The following is a 25162-nucleotide window of genomic DNA, read 5'->3' as shown; positions in this document are numbered from 1 at the left end:
CCATTATCAGGGCAGTCTCTAGTATCTATACACAAATCAAACACAAACTCCAGCAGTCGTCCAGTGAGCAGCTGAGCCATACAGGCCAGGAATGTCTCAAGTTTGATCTCCAGTATGTGCTGACTTGTTTGATCTCAGACAAGCCGAGTCAGGGTGCTACAGTTAACCTGACTGCCCCGGGTTAGGGAGAAGAAAAATTGGCCATGGAATCTATCCAAGCAAGGAGTCAATGCTTTTTGGAGAAGTGGGGAAGGGAGAAAATTGTTGAGAAAAGAAAATCAAAAACAAATTCCTTCCCCAGTAAGACAGATTTGTCCCTACATTGCAATGGTGAGAGAGGTTGTTCCAATGAGGTGACACTGGATAGAGAGTCGACTCAAAACACTTGCAACCTGCATAAAGCTCAATCTGTCTTCCAAATGCAGTAAGTAACAGCTTCTAACCTTGGAAAGTGAACTGCTATGAAATGGGAGCCTTTATTGACCATTTGCAGCTGTCAAATAAAGAAATCAGCCCATGCTGACACAACACCCGACATCCTTACCTGACGTGATCCCCGAGCAAAACTGATTATCAGCAACTTACACTTGTATAGCGCCTTTAATGTAATGGAAAATCCCACGGTACTTCACAAGGGTGGGGTGGGGCATTAAGACACTGCGCAGAAATGAGGGGAAATGAGGAGGTTAAAGAGCTAGGTTTTGAGGAGGCTATTAAAGTTGGAGAGAGATGAAGCAAGGCAGGGCTATTCGCCAGTGCAAGGGGAAAATGCTGAAATGATGTGACAATGGGCTTACCCCCAGCACTGCTGCTCAGTGAACCCACTGCTGGTGCCTGAGGAGAAAACCGGGTGTGTTGTAAAGGGAGACTTTGTTGCTGTTCAGCTTATTTCTGAATCATTCATGCTATATTAACTACATTTTCAGAAGTCTCTTCCGTTTATATCAGCAAAAAACCCAACAGGGACCAGGTTAAGATATCAGAGATAAATGGGAAATTGTTGAAAGATTAGCTACCTCACTACTGAGACTGCCAGTACACGGAGCAAATTCCTATTTATTTTTTCTATTTTAAATCCGGTCACTGATGAGTTCTTTGTTGGTTAAAGCAAGTGGAACTAAAAGCCCTCTGAAAATATAATGGGGTAAAAATTGGGTAGCTCCCCAAAAAAGTTAGCGCCCAGCGGCCGATTTTCCCAGGTAGCGCCCCGAGAGGGTGGAGGGGCGCTACTGGAAGCGCCCCGTGTCCCTCTTGTGGCACTGCGAGCCAATATCGCGGCGCTATGTGCCACAGTACTGCAGGCCTTCCTCCCCTTATTAAAGGGGAGGGTCCTGGCACAGCGTGTCCCGGCGCCTAGCTGTGCCACCAGGGATCAGGAGTGCTGGCAAATGAGCCCGGAACTCAAGAGGAGTGCCGGGCTCATGGAAAGCAGCCGACACTCCGCGGGGGGGCTTCATGGGGGCCGGGGACAGCAATGGGGGCAGGTGTTGGCAGGCGGCCAGCAACAAAAATGGCCGCCCGCCACCTCCCCTTTAACTAGCGCTGCCCCGGCCGCAGGTAGGCCCCCCTGACCCCGGCGGACATAGCGTCCGGCGGTAAGTCGGGGGTCGCCACCCAATATTACAGCCGGGGCGCGAGCAGGGCACTGCACACGGCGATGACGTCATCACTGGCGGTGCATCGCTGCCGCTAATCTCCCGCTGAATTTCACGGGAGGTGTTAGCGGCGCCACGCCCAGGTGCTAGTTGATTTGCGCCCCGTTAGCACCCTCTTAGGCGCAAATCAACCGAATTTAGCCCCCATGACTACAATATAAATGATTCAGCAATATATCTTTCCCCTGCAAGCAAACTTGAACAACTGGACAGCTGCAGCCTCTCCCTTCCTACTTAGTACATAGTGCTATTTTCACTGCTGTTACAGAATCTAACCTTTCTCTTGAGTGTGTTGGTAAGGAACAAACTGTGTATAAGCTGGTCAGAGGTTGTCAGCAAGCACAGCTGAATTGTTTGGGCTGCTGTTGGAAAATCCACTGGGGTGGCCACAAAAACACAAGCATGGATCCTTACTAAGAAAACACTCTTTATATTCTGAAGAAGCACAAAGGGAGCAGCAGATGTTAGGATAGCTATTTGGCCAATATTGGATTTTCAGAGATGTTCACGGAAATCAGGAAATACAAGGAATAAGACCAATAAAGTCCAGTAAATCTTTTTTTATAAGTTATATAAGATCTCAGCAGCTACGCAACAAAAAAAATTGCCTATGCTATCTAAACAAAACTAGGAATTTCAGCAAATTCCCAAAGGGTTATACTGGAAATGTTAATTTGTCTTTTGTCTTTACAGATGCTGACTGATGTACAATGTATTCTCAGCATTTTCTGTTTATGTTTCAACAAATTTATGTGTTAAAGGTACATTAAGGCTTCAAATGGGCCATTTCCAGGCAGCGTCAGTTCTTGCGACCACATTATATCTGTTGCAGTAAAACATTTACAATGTGGTTTGGCATCTTTATCTTAGTTTATGTTAAAACAGAATAAAAAATAATATATTATTGCCAGATGTTACTGGCAATGAATGATGTTATTGTGAGCAATTCCATTGTCTCATTCTCCTTTCTTAAATAACCAGACAAATTGACTTTCAAGATACTGTACTAGAGAATGACCCTTTCATTATTCACTCATGTAAAACTGTGACCATAATTTTTTAATGAATTTTCTACAACAGGGAATAAAATCCTGATGGCAGTAATGATAATACTGTTTAAATCAAAGATCCAAATTTTGCTAGTTAATCGTTGATCTAGCCATTCTTCTGTAACCTTTGACCTATACAACAAACTATGGCTCTATCGGCAGAGGAAGTAAGCATTGTGCATTCTGTAAAGTTATACACTGCTTTTAAAACAAAAATGGTGGTGTGACTTTACTGCGTTGAATTATGCGAAATGTTCAGCTGTGGCTGCCTGTCCTTTTAAATTGCACAGATAAGTTCCCTGCTGTTTCACTAAGAGTGAGGAATCTGTTGCTACATATTCTTTGTGGGGGGGGGGGGGTAGAGCGAGGGAACTGCAAATCGCACAATCTTTTTACCACCCTTTTAGGTGAGCTGAATTCAAGCAGCTCTATGAGTGATTTTGAACTTTTCTGCTTGGGAGAACCATATTAAATGCTCCTGTCAACTTTCTTGTATGGACAAAATAATGCTGAGGAATGAATTAGCATATGCTGTACAGACCAGTTCCATGCTGTGGTTAACCCAAGTGCTGCCTCCATAAATGTTTTTATGTGCATATGCCTTCAGCTGGAAGGATCCTTGCCTGAATGTGTAACAAGAAGTTTTTCCACAGCCCATGATGGTCTGTATTATAAATAATGTCTGATCGTTCTTCACTGTGTAGGTTGACAATTGGAATCGTCAGGTTGGAGGTCCAGAAATCATAATTATCAGTAATGTTGTTTTTGAAAACTTTCACAGTATGTTAGACAGAAGACCATGACCAGAATTTGCAGTTGGAGGCGTACCTCTGGAGTACTCCTCCGACCCGATAAAAAAATCCACACCTACCTTCAAGCTAAAGGGTTTCGGAGACTTCAGGTCCTGGGCCTGCAGGTGTATGCTTGCGTAAAGGCCCACAGATCCCAGGGACGCAGGTGGTTCGGAAGTGTCCTTGGGATCACGTGGGCCAGGTCCTCCTATCAGAAAGGAGGATTCCTCATATGCTTATGGGGATTCCATTTATGAACAGAATCCCCATCAGCATATGAGGAATCCCCAAATAATTAAATAATTTATACAACTGGAATAAAAGTAAATGTTCCCATTTTCCAATTTAAATAAAAGTCCCTTCAATGAAGCATTTACAATAAAAATAATGTTTTGAAAAAAATTTAATTTTTTTTAATCCAGGCCAAAATTTACATAAATTAATTTTAAATGTTTGTGCATTATTTTTAATTTTTAATTTAAGATTTATATTAACCCTTACGCTGGTGAAAGCAGGCTCTACGTCTGCTTTTACCAGGTGTAAGGATTTTGTGGGCATTTGCTGGGCAGTAGTTAGGCAAATAGCTCAACTCTGCACCAGCGAAAGTGATTTTTGGTTGGTGCGGTAGATCGGTGATCAAGGCGAACCTTGACAGATCGCAGGTTCCGGGTTTTCGTGCATGTGCAGCGCATGTGAAAACCCCAAACTTGCGGGGCCTTTTACAAGCCTTACGACGTACGCTGTCATCGTACCGCAAAATCCGGGCCAATGGATTAACAATACACTCCTAGTAATGTCAATAATAAGACAGTAAATGGGCTCAGACTGGGAATGCACATTGATGACTGATAGATCAGGTGCAAAAGCATGCCACAGAAAAGTAAGCCAATGAGATTGTGAGCAAGCCCATATGTTAAGGCACAACACATCTGCACCCCTGTTGTTGTCTCATTGGTTAATATTCAGAATGATTAAAAAGGAGAGTTAGGATGCTAGGGTTAAGCTTGTAGTGACACTGCCCAACTTTTAAAATTCTATTTTCAAAATATTTGTTGGTAACCTTGGTGCCAATGATCTCATAGAATCCCTGAAAATCCCTCAAGAGACCCCAGTTTGAAAACCACTGCTCTCTGAAACCCAAGGAGCTTTGCGACTAGGAATTGTGTTCCAGTGACACAACAACCTCAAGGGAATATTTTCAGGCTGCATAAGTTCCTGCAAGAAATGTTATACAGTATCTGCTGCAGTATAACATTTGTTTTGGAATGTCCTTGCTTTCCAAGACCTCCACAGCTCCTTCTGGATTTCACTATTTAACTCTTGGGCTATGCAGACTCTATGTGGTCTCCTATGGGAACAATTTCTGGACTGATGACAGGCTGCACATTACCAGGCCCAATCTGCCCACATCAGAGCTCTTGTGAAAATAGCTATATTTCTGAGACCATTCTTCACGTCTGTCCAAATAGCCCAATGTTATATTAATGGAGGTTGGGTTTACCCATTCTTCTCAGCTAGAATGAAACCAGTTTGTAATCACTCTACATTATAGAGCAGTTTCACCTTGTTGAGTAGGATAGTTAAACTCTGCCTCTTCATAGATTTACATAGAACAAAACTGATTGTTAACATATATTAGGCTATGTACAATGTTGACCATGACATATTAAGCCTGATATGCTTAATAAACCCAGTGAGCAGTGTTTTACTCTGATTGTGTGAATCAGTGATGTATAAAAATGCCACACCTGGAAATGGTGCTGCAGAGTAAACCCCTCAGGAGCCCCTCGAGCCTGACTGTACCTGGATAAGTAACCTGGTGTGTAATTAAATGTGTTTGTAGTGCAAAAGAGATTAACATGTTAAACCCCTTATTGTTATGCACTTAAGGGGTTAGCTAATGTAACCCCACTATTTAAAAAAGGTGGTAGAGAAAAAACGGGGAATTATAGACCGGTACGTCTGACATCGGTAGTGGGGAAAATGCTAGAGTCCATTATAAAAGAGGTAATAGCAGAGCACTTGGAAAACAGTGACAGGATCAGACAAAGTCAACATGGATTTACAAAAGGTAGATCATGCTTGACTAATCTACTGGAATTTTTTGAGGATGTAACTGGTAGAATAGATAAGGGAGAACCAGTGGATCTGGTGTATTTGGACTTTCAGAAGGCTTTCGATAAGGTCCCTCAGAAGAGGTTGGCGTGCAAAGTTAAAGCACATGGGATTGGGGGTAAGGTACTGACTTGGATAGAGAACTGGTTCGTAGACAAGAAGCAAAGAGTTGGAATAAACGGGTCTTTTTCCGAGTGGCAGGCAGTGACTAGTGGGGTATCGCAGGGATCAGTGCTAGGACCCCAGCTATTCACAATATATATTAATGATCTAGACGAGGGAACTAGATGTAATATCACCAAGTTTGCAGACAACACAAAGCTGGGTGGGCGTGTGTGCTGTGAGGAGGATGCAGAGAAACTCCAGTATGATTTGGACAGGTTGGGTGATTGGGCAGATGCAGTATAATGTGGATAAATGCGAGGTTACCCACTTTGGTGGCAAAAACAGGAAGGCAGATTATTATCTGAATGGCAATAGATTGGGAAAAGGGGAAGTGCAATGAGACCTGGGTGTCCTTGTGCACCAGTCGCTGAAGGTAAGCATGCAGGTGCAGCAGGCGGTTAAGAAGGCAAATGGTATGTTGGCCTTCTGTGATATCCGAGTGGTAAGGTCAGAAACTGAGATAAGCCAGACTTCAGGAACCAAACTCAACTGTTTAATTATACATATGTAGCAGAAAACATCTCTTACAACTGCAGGCAAAGCACTCTCTATTTCTTACTGTGCGATCACAAAGATGGAGGATCAACCTCTGAGTCATACCCAGAATGCAATGCCACTACCTTAATAAGTGGTGTGCCAGGACATTACCTTAATACTGGTAAATATGATCCCTTAATATTTGTCTCCATCTGGTGGATAACTTAAGCATTACATCCCAGATTACTATAACTTCATAGCGAGAGGATTCGAGTACAGGAGCAAGGATGTCTTGCTGCAGTTTTACAGGGCCTTGGTGAGACCACACCTTGAGTAATGTGTGCAGTTTTGGTCGCCTTATCTGAGGAAGGATATTCTTGCCATGGAAGGAGTTCAGCGAAGATTCACCAGGCTGATACCTGGGATGGCAGGAATGACGTATGAGGAGAGATTGGGACGATTGGGCTTGTACTCGCTGGAGTTTAGAAGAATGAGAGGGGATCTCATTGAAACTTATAAAATTCTAACAGGACTAGACAGACTAGATGCAGGAAGGATGTTCCCGATGGCGGGGGAGTCCAGAACCAGGGGTCACAGTCTAAGGATAAGGGGTAAGCCATTTAGGACTGAGATGAGGAGGAATTTCTTCAGCCAGAGAGTGGTGAACCTGTGGAATTCTCGACCACAGAAGGCAGTTGAGGCCAACTTATTAAATATATTCCAGAAGGAGTTAGATATATTTTTTAAGGCTAAAGGGATCAAGGGATATGGGGAGAAGGCAGGGACAGGGTACTGAATTTGGATGATCAGCCATGATCTCATTAAATGGCGGAACAGGCTCGAGGGGCCGAATGGCCTACTCCTGCTCCTATCTTCTATGTTTCTAAGAGACATTGGGTGATATTTTTCTCTATAATGTTATTGGAATAGCTATACCTATAAGTATAAATAATATCCTTCAATGTTATTACCCATTGTTTTAATTATAAACACCATCTACACAATTTTGCATTTTATTTGTGACACTGCATCGTAAAGTCTTTCAAAACTACAGGCATAAAACCAATTTTGCTGGTATCACAAAATCAGGGCAGATGTGCTCAAGTCCTTGTGGTCAGGGCTGAACCCACCACCTTCTGGGCCAGAGTGTTACCACCAAGCTGACAATGTCATTGAGTCAAGCTGGCAATGCCAGACAATCAGGAGCACACCATACCACCATATTGATCTCTGAGGTAAGTTTATGCTGCCACTGTATCTGCGGTAGTGCAAAGTTTTACAAAGCAAACTTTTTCAATGTAGGTAAATTTGCAACACTCGGTACAACTACGTCATCACACCACTGATCGGTGTCTTGAAAATTGATTCGCTGTCATTGCTTCTGTAGTTTTCTTTCCATTAACAGGTTGCTGGTGTGAGTAAATTTTAATAAATGACCAGCATGTGACTTAGTAGATTGGAAACAAGCTAATGCGATGTCCATTTTCAAAACAAGTGGCAAAACAGACCCAGGCAATTACAGGCCTATTTGCCTTTCATCAGTAATGGGTACAACATTAGAACCAATTATTAGCAATAAACTTTGGATCACCCATATAATAACAATCTAGCAAAACATAATTAAATATGGCATCAGAAGGGGTAGACCCTGCCTGATCTGCTTGCTTGACTTTTTTGAGAAAGTGATATCCCAATTGGAACTGTGGAAAGTGTTGTAACTACACTTCCAAAAAATAGCTGAAATGGGATTAAAAATATGGTTAAACGGTATGAAGCAGCAGATATTGGTTCAAGAAGTGATGTTGGCTGTTAAGGTGAGGGAATACTGAATCTATTGCCTCAGAGATTGGTGCTGGGACCCCTACTGTTTCTAATTTATATTAATGACTTGAATTCAGAAGATCAATGCAAGCCAGTCAAATTTGCAGGTGATACCAAATTGGAATGCACGTGCAATTGAATTTGAAGAGGCAGCCAAGGAACTACAAAATGAGTTGGCCAAAATCTACAAGTGGGCAGAATATATTCATGAAATTCAACAAGGTAAGTGTAATATACCGCACAGTGGAAAAAATGATAGTTGACATGCATGCTTTATGAATGTTGTGAAGCTGAAGGAAATAGGGGAGGGGGCGAGGGGATGCTAATAGACCACTTAGCGTGTCCAAGCAGCTCGCCGAAACGAGGAGCCAAAATCCAGTGGTTCCAGTAGCGAACCGTGGTGGAAGTTGGCGGTCTAAAAGGCCGAGGTACAGCTGGTGCGGGAGGTATTCCTGCTCCTCCTACCTCCACAAAAATTCCCCAGGCCATTTTTGGAGTGGCCTTTAAGGACCAGTGGTTAGGCCGCTCACCATCTTTTACAAATAGGTGAAGCATACACGGCACAGAAGAGAAGTCACTGCTGGAAATGAACGGTATACTTTCGGATAGGTAGGAATAGAATCATGCAAGGGCAGGCCACAGAGGTGGACAACAGAGCAGTGTTGGTGGTGGATGCCATGGTCAACTGTGTCAAATGCTGTGGAGAAGTCGAGAAGGACGACACGTGTAAATCATACAATTTATATGTTCAAAAGTAGTTTGGCTCCTCCCTCAGCTTTGCAGGCAACCAAACTAAAGTTGAACTATTTGTATTGAGCTAAGTTTGGGACAAGATACTGTCTGGAGGTGCCTTATTTAACTCCTTATGTATTTTGACCGGATTTATAGTATATAAGAAGGACTGATGGTTTGCTCTGGATGTATAAGCTCAGATGGACCAAATGGCCTTCCTCCTCTTATCTTGTGATCTTGTCTTAAATCACATTTCCACAAGTGACTGAGACAGAGAGAGAATTAAGAGTGGATTTTACGCAGGGAACGTATATCAGGAATTCAGATGTGGAGATCATTGGTCCACACAGGTTTTTCAGATCACACAAAGTCCTGTGGGTCTATTGACCCAGGAGTGCATATTGGTAATTGACCTCGGCACATGATATGCACTCCTGGCATGGGGAGCTCCACACTGAGTACAAATTTGTAAAATTACCTTTATGTCTGACATGTATAGGTTATATAGATTACTCAAATAAATAGATAAATCCACAGATACCAAAACATACAAGAGGTATAGATGGACACAACAAACAAATATGATATAAGAAAGAACAAAGGTTAGGTAGGGATGCAATACCACAATTTATATCAACAAGGCCCAGACTAGCTCAGAATTGCACACACCCTTGTAAAACGTCCCTGAGTAGCCCTTGTTCTGATGTGCTCCGCTTCGCACACAATTGGAAACATCCTCCAACATTCAGCAAGCAACACTTTCCAAGCTGATCACCAGACTCTATACCATGTACATTAAGAGGTGAGGGGGGAAAAATTGGGTCGCGCCACCCTTGGGGCGCTAACTTCGCCGGGGCACTAAAAGTAGCGCCCCAGCGAAGTTAGCGCCCCCGCGCCAGAAATTGAATGGTAGCGCCCCAAGCAGGTGGCGGGGCGCTACTGGAAGTGCTTCCCCTCCCTCTTGGAGCGCTCCCATGGAATATCGCGGCGTTACGTGCAGCAGCACCACGCGCATCGGCACATAACGCCGTGATACTACAGGCCTCCCTCCCCTGATTAAAGGGGAGGGGCCTAGCACAGCATGCACCAGGGCACTGCTGGACCACCGGGGAGCGGGGTGCCGGCAAAAGAACCCGGCACTCAAGGGGAGTGCCGGGCTGACTGATCGTGGCCAGCACCCCACAGGTGGAGGCGAAAGAGGGCAGGTTCTGGCAGGCGGCCCAAAGAAATGGCCAACCAGGACCTGTCCTTTAATTTGCGCTGCCCTGGCCACAAACACGGCATCCTGACCCTGTCGGACATAGAGTCTGGCGATAGATCAGGGGGCGCGAGCGAAGTTTGCGAGCGGGGCGCTGCGCACAGTGATAATGTCATCGCCGGAGGCGCAGCGCCACGGGGCACTACCGGCTACCGCCGCCGCTAACCTCCTGCTGAATTTCACGGGAGGTGTTAGCGGTGCCCCTCCCGAGCACTAGGTGCTTTGCGCCCCATTAGCGACCCTTGGGACGCTAACGGGAGGCACAAAGCAACCCAATTTCCTCCCCCAAGATATTTGGTTATTTGAACTATCCATATAGGCTATTATTTTAGCACCAATTCATCTTTATATATCAACATATGGAGAAAAAAAATCAATATTTCAGAGTTCGAATCAATGCTGACAGTTTTCCAGTGTCAGGACTAAAGCATCAAATTCCCAGTGCTGATGGGGATGATAATATCAATATATCAAGAGCCGTGTCAGTGTAGAGACAGAATGTTGTACTTAAATACTATAAATGACACCTGTATGGATCAATGTCAAGCTTGATAGGTTCACACTTCAGACGACCTCATGATTACCTCAAGCAGAAGACATGTACAGTGTGTGAGAATAGGACTATAACCAGTCTAGATAGTTTATATAGATCTATTTTGCTGCAAGATGTGTATGGACCTGAGTTAGTTTATATCACAGAATCACAGAAACCCCACAGTGCAGATAGAGGCCATTTCGGCCCATCGAGCCTGCACCGACACATATCCCACCCGATCCCCGTAACCCCTACACCAACACATATCCCACCCTATCCCCGTAACCCCACGTATTTAATCCCCCTAACACTAAGGGTCAATTTATCATAGCCAATCAACCTAACCCGCACATCTTTGGACTTTGGGAGGAAACCGGAGCACCCGGAGAAAACCCACGCAAACACGGGGAGAATGTGCAAACTCCACACAGACAGTCACCCGAGGCCGGATTCGAACCCGGGTCCCTGGCGCTGTGAGGCAACAGTGCTAACCACTATGCCACCGTGCTGTGTGAATAAAATAGAAAAATTCATAAAAGAAAATTAAGAGGCCTATAATAATAACTGTTTCTGCCAGGATAGAAAGGCAGCAACGGGTCGACCACCCATTTTACACCCCGCCTGATTTTCCTTTCCATTGGCAGTTAAAATCGAGTCCTAGATTTCTTGTAGGCTACGCTGATGACTCACTGGAGTCATTTTGATTTTGTGCGATAGTGTAAAGCGGGTGATAGCGAATCGGCAGCCTGTTTTACATCTCTCACGATTTTTATTTCGATTGACTTCAATGGAAAGAAAAATCTGGAGAGATATTAAACGGGCTGCTGATTCACTATTACTCATTTTACACTATCAAAATCACCCTGTGAGCCTAGCCAATGAATAAATAAGGCATACACAATTGAAAGTCCCAGGTTCAATTCCTGGTTTGTGCTGAGTTTGCTGATGTCACTCAGGGTGCCAGTTGGAATGCTAGTGTTGGCCTCAGTGCCTGTAGGTTAAGGAACCTGCTTCTATCACTTTCCAGAGCCCCCTGGTGGAAATGGATGTGTAGATATTGGGTGAAAATGGGATCAGATTTAGCTGTGGTGCTTCCCATAGAGGAATCTACAAGAAATGAAACCAGCCTAAATATAGACAAAACAGGAAAAGAGAGCATAAGAATGAGTAAAGTAAGGGAGGACATTGATGGCCAGGGAATAAATAGAGTTATAGAACAGGAGTGTAAAAAGATGGTTAAAAATAAAGTGCAAGGAACTGCTGTTAAAAATGAGTTAAACTCTCTGTATAGCAATGCACACATTGTCCGTTATAACACAGGAGAGCTGGAGGCAACCATGCGTTGCGACGAACCAGACATAGTAGGGATTACTGAGACATGGCTACAGAAAAGTCAGGACTGGGAATTAAACATTGCAGGTTATAAAGTATTTAGAAATGATAGAGAGGGAAAAGGGGGAGGTGGAGTAGCTGTACTTATTAGGGATAACATAATGGCAGTAGAAAAAAGTGACGCAGCTATCAGCAAAACTGAAATAGAATTCATGTGGATAGAGATGAAAGATAATAAAGGATCAATCACACTAACAGGGGTAGTCTACAGACCACCTAATAGTGGAAGGGAGGTGGAGGAAGAAATATGCAAACAAATTAGGGAAATGAGTAAAAGACATAGGGCTAGAACTTCAGTATGTTAGCGCCTCCCATTACCACTTGGCAGGGGCGCTAATGGGGAGCTAAGGGGTTAGCGCCCGGGTGCAGCGAATGCAGCAACGCTCGCGAACCTCAGTGCCAGTTTAGCACTGGCGCTAAGTCTTAGCACCTGGGTCTCTAGCACCTCGCAGATTGCGACGTCATAAATTGTGCAGCGCCCCATTATCGCCCCGGATGGAAAATTCACATGCGCCCCCCTGCTTTATCACCTCGCGCTGACAACGCCAGCAAGAGGAGGCATTGTGAACTCAGCTGGCCGCTTCGGGAGCGGTAATTAAAGGGAATGCCTTTCAACTCACGCAACCTTTATTATTTGCACCAGTCTGCTGCCTGCGCAAAGTTTTTAAATTTTCATTGGTGCAAGATGTCCAAGCCATCCACTTTGTGAGAGTGTTTGGCAGTCACCCAGGTCGCCTTGCAAAACAGAGCTGATGAAAACTAGCTTGTGCAGCATCATTGGCCCTTCCCTTTAATCAAGGGAAGCAGCCTCTGTGATGAAAGAGTGCCGTTTACAATGCGCTCGAAATTGTTTAGCGCTCTGCCACTGCTGCCCCGCTCTTGGACTTTAGCGCCCTAAGAGAAGTGGTTAGCGCTTGATTTATTGCGCCACTTCCCTCTTGGAGCGCTAAAACTGAATTTCGCGGGAGGTGAGAATGATTAGCGCCTGGCACTAATTTTTCAACTTTATGGGGGAAAAATTGGGTTGGTTTGTGCCTCTCATTAGTGGCATGGGCCGTGGCCACCATCGCGCAGCCAGCCACCCCATCTCAGTGCCGGGCTGCGGCCATGGCACCACGCCGCCCTGGTGGGCAAGTGGAGGCTGTCAAATGACCTGCAGAGTGCACAGCGCCCCTCCCCTTTAATGGAAGGGATGGGGCGTTGAAACGCATCAGCGCTACGCGGAGCAGCCGCATAGTGCTCCGGTGCTACCGCGCTTCGCGCCCCAGTCACCACCCCGAGAAGAAGTGGAGTGCCCAAGATAGAGCTCTGCTTCCTTGCTGCGACGGTAAGCCCAAATTAGCGGCTGGGGTGGTACTCCCGCGCCGGGCGCTAAATGGCTGGCGCTAATTCAGTTACTGCCCCCAAATGGGGCTATACCGAATTTCTCCATAGAATAAACATAGAAACATAGAAGATAGGAGCAGGAGTAGGCCATTCAGCCCCTCTAGCCTGCTCCGCCATTCAATGCGATCATGGCTGATCATCCAAGTTCAGTACCCGGTCCCTGCTTTCTCCCCATACCCCTTGATCCCTTTAGCCTTAAGAAATATATCCAACTCCTTCTTGAATATATTTAATGAATTGGCCTCTACTGCCTTCTCTGGTAGAGAATTCCACAGGTTCGCCACTCTCTGGGTGAAGAAATTCCTCCTCATTTCTGTCCTAAAAGGCCCACCCCTTATCCTTAGACTGTGACCCCTGGTTCTGGATTCCCCGACCATCGGGAACATCCTCCCTGCATCTAGTCTGTCCAGTCCTGCCAGAATTTTATAAGTTTCCATGAGATCCCCTCTCATTCTTCTAAACTCCAGCGAGTACAAGCCCAATCATCCCAATCTCTCCTCATATGTCATTCCTGCCATCCCAGGTATCAGCCTGGTGAATCTTCGCTGAACTCCTTCCATGGCAAGAATATCCTTCCTCAGATAAGGCGACCAAAACTGCACACAATACTCAAGATGTGGTCTCACCAAGGCCCTGTACAACTGCAGCAATAATAATCATGGGGGATTTCAACTACCCCAATATTAATTGGACAGAAGAGGTAGGTAAAGGGGATAAAGGAATGGAGTTCCTACAATGTGTACAGGACTCCTTTCTAACCCAATATGTAGAAAGTCCAACAAGGCAGGATTCACTATTGGATCTAGTAATGAGGACTGAATCAGAACAGATAAGAGAAGTAAAATAGGGGAACATCTAGGCAATAGTGGTCATAATATAAGACCAGGGTAATAGATTGGAGAAAAGCTGATTTTGAGGGGCTGAGAATAGAACTTGGGAAAATAAAATGGACAACAATATTGGAAACAATGATGTAGAACAGCAATGAGAAACATTTAAAACGGTGTGCAACAGAGTCCAGGAAAAATATATTCCCAAAAAACAAAAACAAGCTAAACATTAATGAGACACCGTGGATGAATAAAGCCATAAGGGAAAAATTGAGAGTAAGGAAAGAGGCATACATTAAGTACATGGGCAGCAAGGGAGAGCATGACAAGAGAGAATATGAAAAGATTAGGAGAGAAGTCAAAAAACAATTAGGAAGGCAAAGAGGAACTATGAAATTAAATTATCAAGGAACATAAAACAAAATAGTAAAAAATTTTACAGGCATATAAATAAAAAAAGGAAGGTCAGGATGGGAACAGGGCCACTAAGGGATGGACAAGATAGTACCACAGGCAACGATAGAGGAATGGCAGAGATATTAAATAATTACTTTACTTCAGTATTTACCAGGGAGATAGAGCAGGTGGAGATGGCATCGGATGATGAGATTATTAATGGGATAACTGTATTTAAAATAAAAAGTGGAGAAATATTAACTAAACTAATGAAACTCAAAGAGGATAAAACCCCTGGTTCAGACGGATTACATCCATGCATTTTAACAGTATTTAGGGACGAGATAGCAGAGGCATTACTACACATATTTAATAGTTCGTTACAAAAAGTTATAGTGCCAGAGGACTGGTGCATAGCTAACGTAATACCTATATTTAAGAAGGGAGATAAAACATGTCCAGGGAACTATAGACCAGTCAGCTGAACATTGGTGTTGGAAAAATAATGGAATCTCTACTAAAGGAGAAATGGAAGAACATAGAAACCAAAAATATAATAATTAATAGTCAGCATGGATTTCAAATGGGAAAGTCTTGCTTGACCAACCTCATTGAATTTTTTGAAGAGGTAACAGAGAGAGTAGACAAGGGTAATGCTGTACATGTAATTTACCTAGATTTTCAAAAGGCCTTTGATAAGGTACCATATAATAGACTAATGAATAAGGTCAGGGAATGCGGAGTCAGAGGATAATTAGCAGAATGGATAGATGGCTGGCTTCAAAACAGAAAGCAGAGAGTAGGGGTAAAGGGTAGCTATTCACTGTGGCAGAAGGTGGGAAGTGTTGTTCCACAAGGAACAGTGCTGGGACCACTGTTATTCACAATTTATATTAATGATTTAGACTTTGTAATCAAAAACACAAATTTCTAAATTTGCAGATGACACCAAATTGAGGGGGATAGTCAATATTGAGGAGGACTGCAACAAATTACAAGAAGACATTAATAAACTTGCAGAATGGGCATATAATTGGCAAATGAAATGTGAGGTATTACATTTTGGTAAGAAAAATAGGGCGGTCACATATTACTTGGAAAATAAGAATCTAAATGGGGTAGAAGAGCAAAGGCATCTCGGAGTACAAATACACAAATCACTAAAAGTATCGACACAGGTTAACAAGGCCATAAAAAAAGCAAACCAAGCACTAGGGTTTATTTCTAGAGGGATAGAATTGAAAAGTAGTGAAGTTATGCTAAACTTGTATCGAACCTTGGTTAGACCACACTTGGAGTATTGCATACAGTTCTGGTCGCCATATTATAAAAAGGATATAGAGGCACTGGAGAGGCTGCAGAGAAGATTTACAAGGATGATACCAGAAATGTGAAGGTATACATATCAGGAAAGGATGAATAGGCTGGGTCTCTTTTCTCTTGAAAAGTGAAGGCTGAGGGGTGACCTAATAGAGGTCTTTAAAATCATGAAAGGTTTTGATAGAGTGGATACAGAGAGATTGTTTCCACTTGTGGGGAAGAGCATAACTAGACACCATCAATATAAGGTAGTCACCAAGAAATCAAAAAGGGAATTCAGAAGAAACTTCTTTACCCAGAGAGTGGTGAGAATGTGGAACTCACTACCACAGGGAGTGGTTGAGGCAAATAGTATAGATGCATTTAAGGGGCAGTTAGATAAGCATATGTGGGAGAGGGGAATAGAGGGATATGCTGATAGAGTTAGATGAGGAAAGATGGGAGGAAGCTCGAGAGGAGCATAAACACCAACTGGTTGAACCGAATGGCCTGTTTCTGTGCTGTATAACCTATGCAATCCTATGTAAAACAGCCTGGCAATACTAATTGCCAATGCTCACATATTAATATCAGTGGGCACCTGGCACCTGTAGATGTGTGTCTACAGGCGAGGAGATGGGGAGAAAATTGGCAAAGAAATAAAAGTAAAACTTCCTTACCAAGCTCCACATCCTGGTCATCTGTAATAATAAGAATAATGTTGGGTCTGATGTTTCTCCGGTCACGCTGCACACGTCCTTTAAACCGCTGTGGTTTTAAGCTTGAGCTGAGGACTCCTATCAATTCAGCACTCAGCACGACCAAAAGCAGAATAACTGGTGAGATTTTCATTATGTCAGCTTGTTTGAGATCACAATAAGGAAACAAGTGTATCTTTGATTTCACCGCCTCTTACCAAGTGATCTGCAATTAAAGTGGAACAAATTAGAAGAGTAAGCTTGAATAAAATGAAACTTATGAACTACATGAAAAGATTAATAGCATCTTAAAATGAAGACTTTTTCTGAAGTTTCAAGCTTTTTTAACCACAAAAGAGTTGCCCTTGAAAGTGATCATTTTATTAAAGAGCAGCTGTGATGTGAGACGCTGTATATAAAAAAACACCACAATAAACAAGAAACAGGAATAGACATTGCAAAATGTCTATTACAGAAAATCTTTGTCAGGTTGCAGTGACACTGAAACACGGCAACGGCCAGTGTAGAGCTACAGCAGAGAATTGAGTTACTCCTTAGACCAAGATGAAGCCAGGAAATAGGTTACATATGTTTTAGATTAATTAACTAAAAATATTCACGATTCACTGAACAATTCTCTTTTTTAACCAAACACCTGAAAAATGTATCACTTTTATGAATCTATAGCTATGGCTATGATCTTACAATGAAATACTTAATAAGCGGTGGTAACTGGAACCTTCAGAAGGTCTTTGATATTCAGTGTCAGTACCCCGGCTTTGCACCTGCACAACATCAGTACTTTCAATGGAGCACAAATAACTTGTTTCGTGGCTCGAGTCCAATCACGCAGTGGTGAACATTCTGAAACTACCTTTCCCACAAGAAACACATCGAGTGACAGTGATCGCCTTTCTCCATATTACTGAAACCTCCAAGCAACGATCCAGTCAACATGAACTCACAATGCAATGAACTTTTGCTGAGCTCCTGTCATTTTTAAGGTAACGTGCAGACTCTACACACATATATGCATACTCGCATATATATACACGTGCAATAATCAGAGCTCCCTCAGCTCCTACCATTCAAAGAGCCTTAGTTCCATGAGTCCTAATATGCGCAGGAGGGGGGAAGGCGGCTGATTTAGCCACAATCCATCTAAATCCATCTGCTACAGAATTGATTGATGGGGCCTAAGACCAAAGGTAACTTACTCCACTTTGACATTTCCTGCATTCAGCTGTCACGCTGGCAGCTTTACACATTTAAGAATTCACTTGGATTGAAAACTGAATGCGTGTATAGTTCAAAGTGATTAGTGACTTACTAAAAGACTATTTAACAAAGACATTTAAGGCCAGTACGCACATTTATACCACTTCCGTTCAAAAGGCAGAAGTCCATTATAATTTAACATTTGCAAGCATAGTAATTAGGAGATGGCACATGAGATTCTCAATCAAATGGTCTAAATGAACATTTAATGAGTTTCATCAGAAGACCGGGTTCTCACACCTGGGATTTTGCCCTTGTGCTCTAGTGTGAATAGCCGTTATTACAGCAGCCAGCGCGGAGAGATCAAAGCTACTTAAATAAAAGGAAAAGAAAACAGACAGCTTGTACCAAGAATACCATTATTAAAAAAAATTGATGCCAGCATATGTGTAATTGCAGCAGAGTGCATTACTGAAAGAGATGACCTGATTCATTAAGACAGCAAAAGAAAAATCTCTCCATCTTTGTGGATTCTCCATTACCTTTAGTTCTTTTTAACGGAATTTCAAACCCAGGAAGTTTTACAGTAGGAGGTCTGTAAAGATTCTGAAAATCTGGAACACATTATTTTTACAGCTGCATTACTAAGTAGCACTGCATGCAGTAGCTATTGCAGGGCTGGTCACTGCCCATTCTACAAGCTTCAGTGGTCAAGCAGACTGCCTTGCACTTAATGGTTAAGTGATTGATGCTAGTGGCTTTTATACAGTATAGCAACTACTTCAGTAATGAACGCAGCAGTCGGGGCAAGACACAACAGTGGTCTTTAAATGCATAAAGGAAGGGATAAAAATCTATTAAATGTTAAAAAAAATTCAACATGGTATCTCCTAACACAGAGAGTGGGTGTTAAATTCTCCATTTAATGTCGCTATCTGTGTGAAAGTACTGTCGGTGGACACTGCTCTGCAAAAAACAGCCACTTTAAAGTGTTAAAGCATTTACTTGATGGTTTGTGATGATAAATAAAAGCACACATACACTATTGCTGCACATTATTCTACTGTAAGAGCTATACTGTGGCTGCATCCAAGGCAAGATTAGCAGTTTACTACTGTACAAGACAATTCCGAAAACTCTCACTTAACACAGCTTTACAATAACACAAAGAAGTATTTTCAGCATAAATCTGGACTGCAAAAAAAGCCCGGCAAATGTCAGTACAGTACTCACAAATTACCAAGATGCTGAGAAAACTAAGTGTAAGATTCTTCAATAACACTTACTCTAAGAAAATAAACCAGGCTTCTGGAAATGAAACCCTCAGTCGTTGGGTGAGCTGGGCCTCACTGCCTGCATTTAGTGATGGACAGCAAACTTTGCAGACACTGTTGACCCAACTACTGCAGTTATTCAAACTGCATTGCGTAAACACTGGCACCAATGACTTTAAATAAACCCCCACAGTATGCAGTTGCAAATGCCAGACAATCATACCTCAGTGACAATGCGAAAGAAAGGAACATCATTGCCAAAGCAACTGGCTTTAGGCTTTCTAATTCAGCCGTACAGTTCTGCAGCCTGACGCATCATTTCTGAGCTGGAGGAGAGCCAGAGATACCTGGGATGAAGTTGTTCAGCTGTGAGAGACGAAGATCCATATCACTCATCTTCAAGCATGGACAATTCTCCATTCAGTGCTGACCTTTTCAAACCTGACATCCCCACACAGACTAGTTTCCTGCTGCAGTAGGAAATAAAGCTGCAGAATTAATACTGACAAAGTGTTGTGCTTGTCTTCAGGGACAAGAATGTCAGTATTTTTGTGCAGGATTCTATGAAACAGCCTTCTGGCACTTCACAAGTCTCTGAAACCCATTCCCTTAAATGACAGCAGAAACACTGATGGCTTGTCAAACAATGGCCTTGCAGCTAGAAAATTTACTCAAAAACCAAGTCAGTGATGGACAGATAACAGTATCGCAACAATCTGAGGTAATTCTGCCAACACTGCACTGTAATTATTTACTGCTGTCTCATCCAAACAATATACCTAGTTACAGAATTTGTTCATAAACCTTAGCAACCATCAAGGTCACTGTTCTACTTCACGTACAATGAGATATTACATTGTGATGTACTCCCATTTTTCCAAAAACTATACATTTTTTAATACTTTTAAAAAACACTTCAATCATCCTTTGTTCTTTGAAGCTTATCTTATATGTCAAGCTTTTGGAGAAAAACTTATTGCACTTTTAATAGGAAAAGCCTCATTGACTGTAGCAGCAAAACCCAATACATACATAAACACCCTATGTGTGAAATACCTAGTACTGCTCAAAGCTAATATTTCAGGGGAAAATTCGGTTGTTTTTCGCCTCCTGTTAAGGGGCGCTAATGGGGCGCAAAGCACCTAGCGCCAGAGTGTGGCGCCGCTGACACCTCCCGCAAAAATCAGTGGGAGGTTAGCAGCGGCGGTAGCCAGTAGCGCCCTGCGGCGCTGCGCCTCCGGCAATGACGTCATTGCTGTGCGCAGCGCCCCGGCCACAAACTTGGCTCGTACCCTCTGACCTACCGCCGGACGCTGTGTCTGACAGGGTCAGGATGCTGCGTTTGCAGCCAAGGTGGCGCAGATTTAAGGGCAGGTGCTGGGCGGCCAATTTTTTGGGGGCCGTCTACCAGCACCTGCCCCCTTTCGCCTCCTCCTGCGGGGTGCCGGCCGCAATCGGTCAACCCGGCACTCCTCTTGAGTGCCAGGCTATTTTACCGGCACCCTGCTCCCCAGTGGTCCAGAAGGGCCCGGTGTGCACTGCGCTAGGCCCCTCCTTTTTAATCAGGGGAGGCGGGCCTGTAGTACCGCGGTGTGGTGTGCCGAAGCGCATGGCGCTGCGCAGCGCAACGTAGTACTGTGATATTCAATGAGAGCACCCCAAGAGAGAGGGGGAACGCTTCCAGTAGCATCCCGCCTCCTGCTTGGGTCGCTACCATTTAATTTCCGGTGCGGGGACGCTAACTTTTTCAGGGCGCTAAAAGTAGCGCCCCAGCGAAGTTAGCACCCCAAAGGGGGCACGACCCAATTTTTGCCCCTTTGTACCTTAAAGGGGCACACACTTCATGAAAAATATTTGGGATACCTGTTTTTTTTGTTGTTTATGGACTGAGAGCAACATATATAATCTTAGTTGTGATGACATCAGTGGCAATGTGAATGGGTTGAAGAATGGAACTGGATTTTTCTGTTGACAAGTAATGTCCACTGCTGCCAGGCTGGTTTGCTGAAATCTGGAGAAAAGCCCAAGTTTTATTGCTTCATTATTGTCATTAGCAATTTCCCTTATTGTATTTACAAGCAGTTTTCTTTCATTCCTTTGACTCACAATTATATCACAAAAACAGAATGAAATGTATTACCTAAGATAACTCCATCCCAAATAAAGCCCCCCCGTTCATTTTTGATTTAAAATTTCTTCCCCAGCTCAAGTTTCACTATTTACTGGCTGAGAACGTGGGCAGTCAATATATTGACCGGTCACTGGTAATGTTAAACTGGAAGCCAAGAAGTGCTCAGGAGCAATTTCCACGCAGCACTCTGGAGGTCCTGCACAGGCCGCTTGCGGGCTTCACAATGGAAAAAACGCACATATGTAGAAATTTAAATGGACCGCTCAGAACATGAGAGGGTACATTGCTCAGGAGGTGCCAGAAAATGGTGTTCCACCATTTTTCCTTCTCTCCAAAGCAAAATTCTAACAATCACCCCCTCCCCACCTCCCACCAAGAGACAGTATGACTGAGGTTGTCGTACAAGAAACGTGCATTGGAAAGAGCTGGCGCAGACATCTTGGGCCGAATGGCCTCCTTTTCTGCTGTGAACTCCTGTGGATCAATGGTTTAGTTTGCCCAGATATAGGAAACCCTGAAGTCGTGGAAATGTATATATGCAAGTTCTTTCTGAACAATAGCAAAATACTGCGAATGCTGGAAATCTGAAATAACAACAGAAAATGCTGGAAACACTCAGCAGGCCAGGCAGCATCCGTGGAGAGAGAAACAGAGTTAACGTTTCAAGTCTGTGACCCTTCGTCAGAGCTATTAGCAAGAAAATCAACAAACTAATCTCATCTGCGTTCAAAGGACTCCAATTGATCTTTTGACTACATACCATTATCTAAGCCTGAATTAAAATGAAACAAGCAAAATCCACACACATTTGTAACAGAAGAAACAACATAAGGCACTGTAAATACTGCAAATATCTTTTTAATGGATCATTAAACCAATAAAAGATTAGAATCTGGTGTTTTGCTGATGTGCAAAATGTCCACTGCAAACCTGTAACTAAAGGATACTGCAGGAAACAATTTTAATTCCTTCCGCCTAGCAGAAACTGTGTCGCAGCGGAGTTAACACACCACTCGGTAAATTCTTGGGGTGGGGGGGGTGGGAGAGGGAGGCAAGAAGAAAATGTCTAAAGACGTAAATGTTAAAATCATTTTTGTGGAGTCAGGAGTAGCTCCAGACACCACAAGAATAATGTGGGCCAGTGTCGTCTAAGCTCCCCACCCCTTCCCCCTCCCCCATGATTGCAACCTCCCAAGTTCCTGGGCCACCTCATATTGCCCTGGCCCAGTGCTGCCGAGCTACATGGGACGTCTGCTCTGGCTCTGCAGTTTGCTGCGTGTATGTTAATGAGGCCCAGCCCTCGAAATGAACTGATCTCCTACAAGACAAATGGAAATTAAAGTACCCCCTCATAAATCTACCCACTGTCTAAATTTACTAATTGCACCTTAAGATACAATTTGGCATTACATATGTGTGGTTTTTGCAATTGTATCAAATATTCTTCCTTTCCAATGCTCTCCACCTTCTCTCCTTCCGCCCTCGATCCTGCCAAAGGTCGAGAGCGGAAGAAGAGGAAATCTAGGCTTGAGTATTGGCAAGCTATTTGACGGTGAGGAGAATGGGAGATGAGTCTTATCTGGTCTCCCCTAATGGCCACAAATGCACAATGCATAGTGATTGAGAGCTTGCGCCTGGCTGATCTTTTCCCCTCCCTCGCCCTGACATGCTGAGTCCAGCCACTGCACTGATTGAGATCATTACTCAGCATAACACCGGGGGCTGCATTTACCCACTGAACCATCAAGGTGAACAAAATAATATATTTCTGATTCGTTTTTCTGCAACATCAAGGATCTTGAGTGACTGGGAAGTGGAGTTGAGGCTTGTTCCTCTCCTCGGGAAGAGAAGAAATAAAGCTAGATGTTTCTGTGGAGAGTGAGAGACAGAGATGAAAGATGGAAGGTGAAGTGCTGTTGCAGGCTTGTACTATTTTTACTGGTTATTATTAAATACACTGCATTAGGGTTAGGGTTAGGGTTATATACATAGCTGTGGTCAGATCTTTGACTGGAGAAAGATGGGCTGCCTGTTATCCAGTGCTTATATGGATCTTTATAGACTGAAAAACAAAAGACTCTCTGGCCACGATTTTGCCAACCAAGGCGGGTCTAGTGCGGCTGGGATCGGTGGTGGGGTGTGACCCCGCTGCTGGCTCCAGCCCACACTGTGAAATGAATTTTACGATGATTGGGCTTGTTAAGCCCACCCAGTGCGTTTCCCGGCCAATTAGAGGAAGCGGGTCTGATGATGTCATTTGATGACGCAACATCAGCCGGTTTCCTTAAAGGGGCCATGTCCAAATTGATTTTGACAGTTGTGCTGTCAGTGTTCTACAACATTGAGGTGCTGCAAACACTGACAAGCACTGCACAGAGGTGCACGGCTGCACCCAGGCTCTCCCATGACTCAGTCACAGCAAACAGGGAGGTTCTCTTCCCTTCCCATGAGCGGAAGAGACCTCCCCAGGAGATCAATGCAGCCTGGTTGCACGTTGCAGAGGAGGACACAAGCAGGGATGTTGTCAGGAGGACCAGGCTACAGTGGCGTCAACGTTTCAATTATCTCATTAGATCACGAAACGTTACTGCAAAGCCACACTCAACCTCATCCTGCTGTGCCACTCATCACATCCCCATCACTCTGCCTTCCCTACCCTACTCCTGCACATCCTTACTCACACCAACATACCTTGCACATTCACCCATCCCTCTCTATCTACATTATCACTTCCCCATCTCACTAGCCATCCCTCACATTCACCCTTATCCTAGTCCAATCATACCAACTAACAACACACAAAGGTAGGCACTTGGGTGTTTTAGCCAATGTTCATGTGAAATTTCTGTTAATGGCTGTCAAACATTGAAATCTTTATTTTCAACACTTTGCATTCTTGGACAGATTTGTGTGCACCTTTGGAAGTGGCTTAGTGAGTTGCAGTGAATGGTGAGACATAATTGAACCCCCCGCAATGATGATGAGTGTGAAAGGAATGGCTTGGGCATTGTAGGGTTGCTTTATGCTGTTGGTGTGGGGTGGTGCCAACCTGGCGCATCATGTGGCAGCCAGGGTCTACAGCGTCAAGTGAAGTAAATCTGGCCATGGTGAAGCCATCCTGGCGTCCCGGGTAGCAATGTAGTTGGGTACTGATGCCCTCTGTCCTGTGCAGCACCAGCTGATTGCGGAGAAGTTTGGTGTTGTTGTTGGTGCTGCTGGTGTGCCTGGTGCTGCTGGTGTTGGGGCTGATCATGGTGGGATTCTGAGGACCAAGGTGAGATTTTTTCAAGGGCACCGATGCTGATGGAACAGATGGCAGGTGAGGTTGAGATGACAGAAGTGATCTGTCAATGGTGAGAGAGGTTGTTCCAATGTGGTGACACTAGATAGAGAGTTTGCTCCAAACACTTGCAACCTGCATAAAGCTCAATCTGTCTTCCAAATGCAGTAAGTAACAGCTTCTAACCTTGGAAAGTGAACAGCTGTGAGATGGGAGCTTTTATAGACCATTTGCAGCTGTCAAGTTTAGAAATCATCTCTTGCTGACACAACACCCGACCTCCTTACCTGACATGATCCCCGAGCAGCGGGGAAGCCGTGGGTGAACTCTAAAAATCTAAAGGTAAGCTTAAAATACTACTTAATTGCCTCTTAGCAATCACTGTAATGATGTCAATGGTGTCGGGTCTGTTCAGTGTTGACAGATCCGACATCTGGGAGACTAGGAGGCGGGTTGACAGTGGGTTCCCTACCCGCTGTCAAAAAAAAAAAATTCCCAGTCGACCCATCACCAAACTGACCCCCTGAAAAATTCCTCATCTTACCTTTTGGAAATGCTCAAATGATATAAACAGTCAATATCATGGCCAGCCATATAAAATATAAATGTATGTGTTCTTGAGATTAAGCACAATTCAATGTTAATTTCATAATTTTTAAA

At 43.9% G+C, this 25162-nt stretch overlaps 1 protein-coding gene across 5 annotated transcripts in view; it reads right to left on the bottom strand.

Moving 5' to 3' along the window:
- The window catches only part of sulf1 (sulfatase 1), a 601332-nt gene that overhangs the window by 219696 nt on the left and 356474 nt on the right, over nt 1–25162 (bottom strand). For 4 of the 5 annotated variants that reach the window (XM_085993124.1, XM_085993127.1, XM_085993123.1 and 1 more), the window contains exon 3: nt 16582–16825. In XM_085993124.1, coding sequence (XP_085849250.1) covers nt 16582–16753 — 172 coding nt within the window. In that variant the 5' untranslated portion in view covers nt 16754–16825. Of the gene's footprint in view, nt 1–16581; nt 16826–19314; nt 19412–25162 lie in introns of those variants that run through there. The other variant, XM_085993125.1, reaches the window with a different exon arrangement.

This window comes from Somniosus microcephalus, chromosome 7 (assembly GCF_052327205.1).
Source record: "Somniosus microcephalus isolate GS21.2 chromosome 7, FLI_Smic_1.0, whole genome shotgun sequence".
NCBI classification, from domain to species: domain Eukaryota; kingdom Metazoa; phylum Chordata; class Chondrichthyes; order Squaliformes; family Somniosidae; genus Somniosus; species Somniosus microcephalus.
This window is presented reverse-complemented; position numbering and strand designations above follow the sequence as displayed.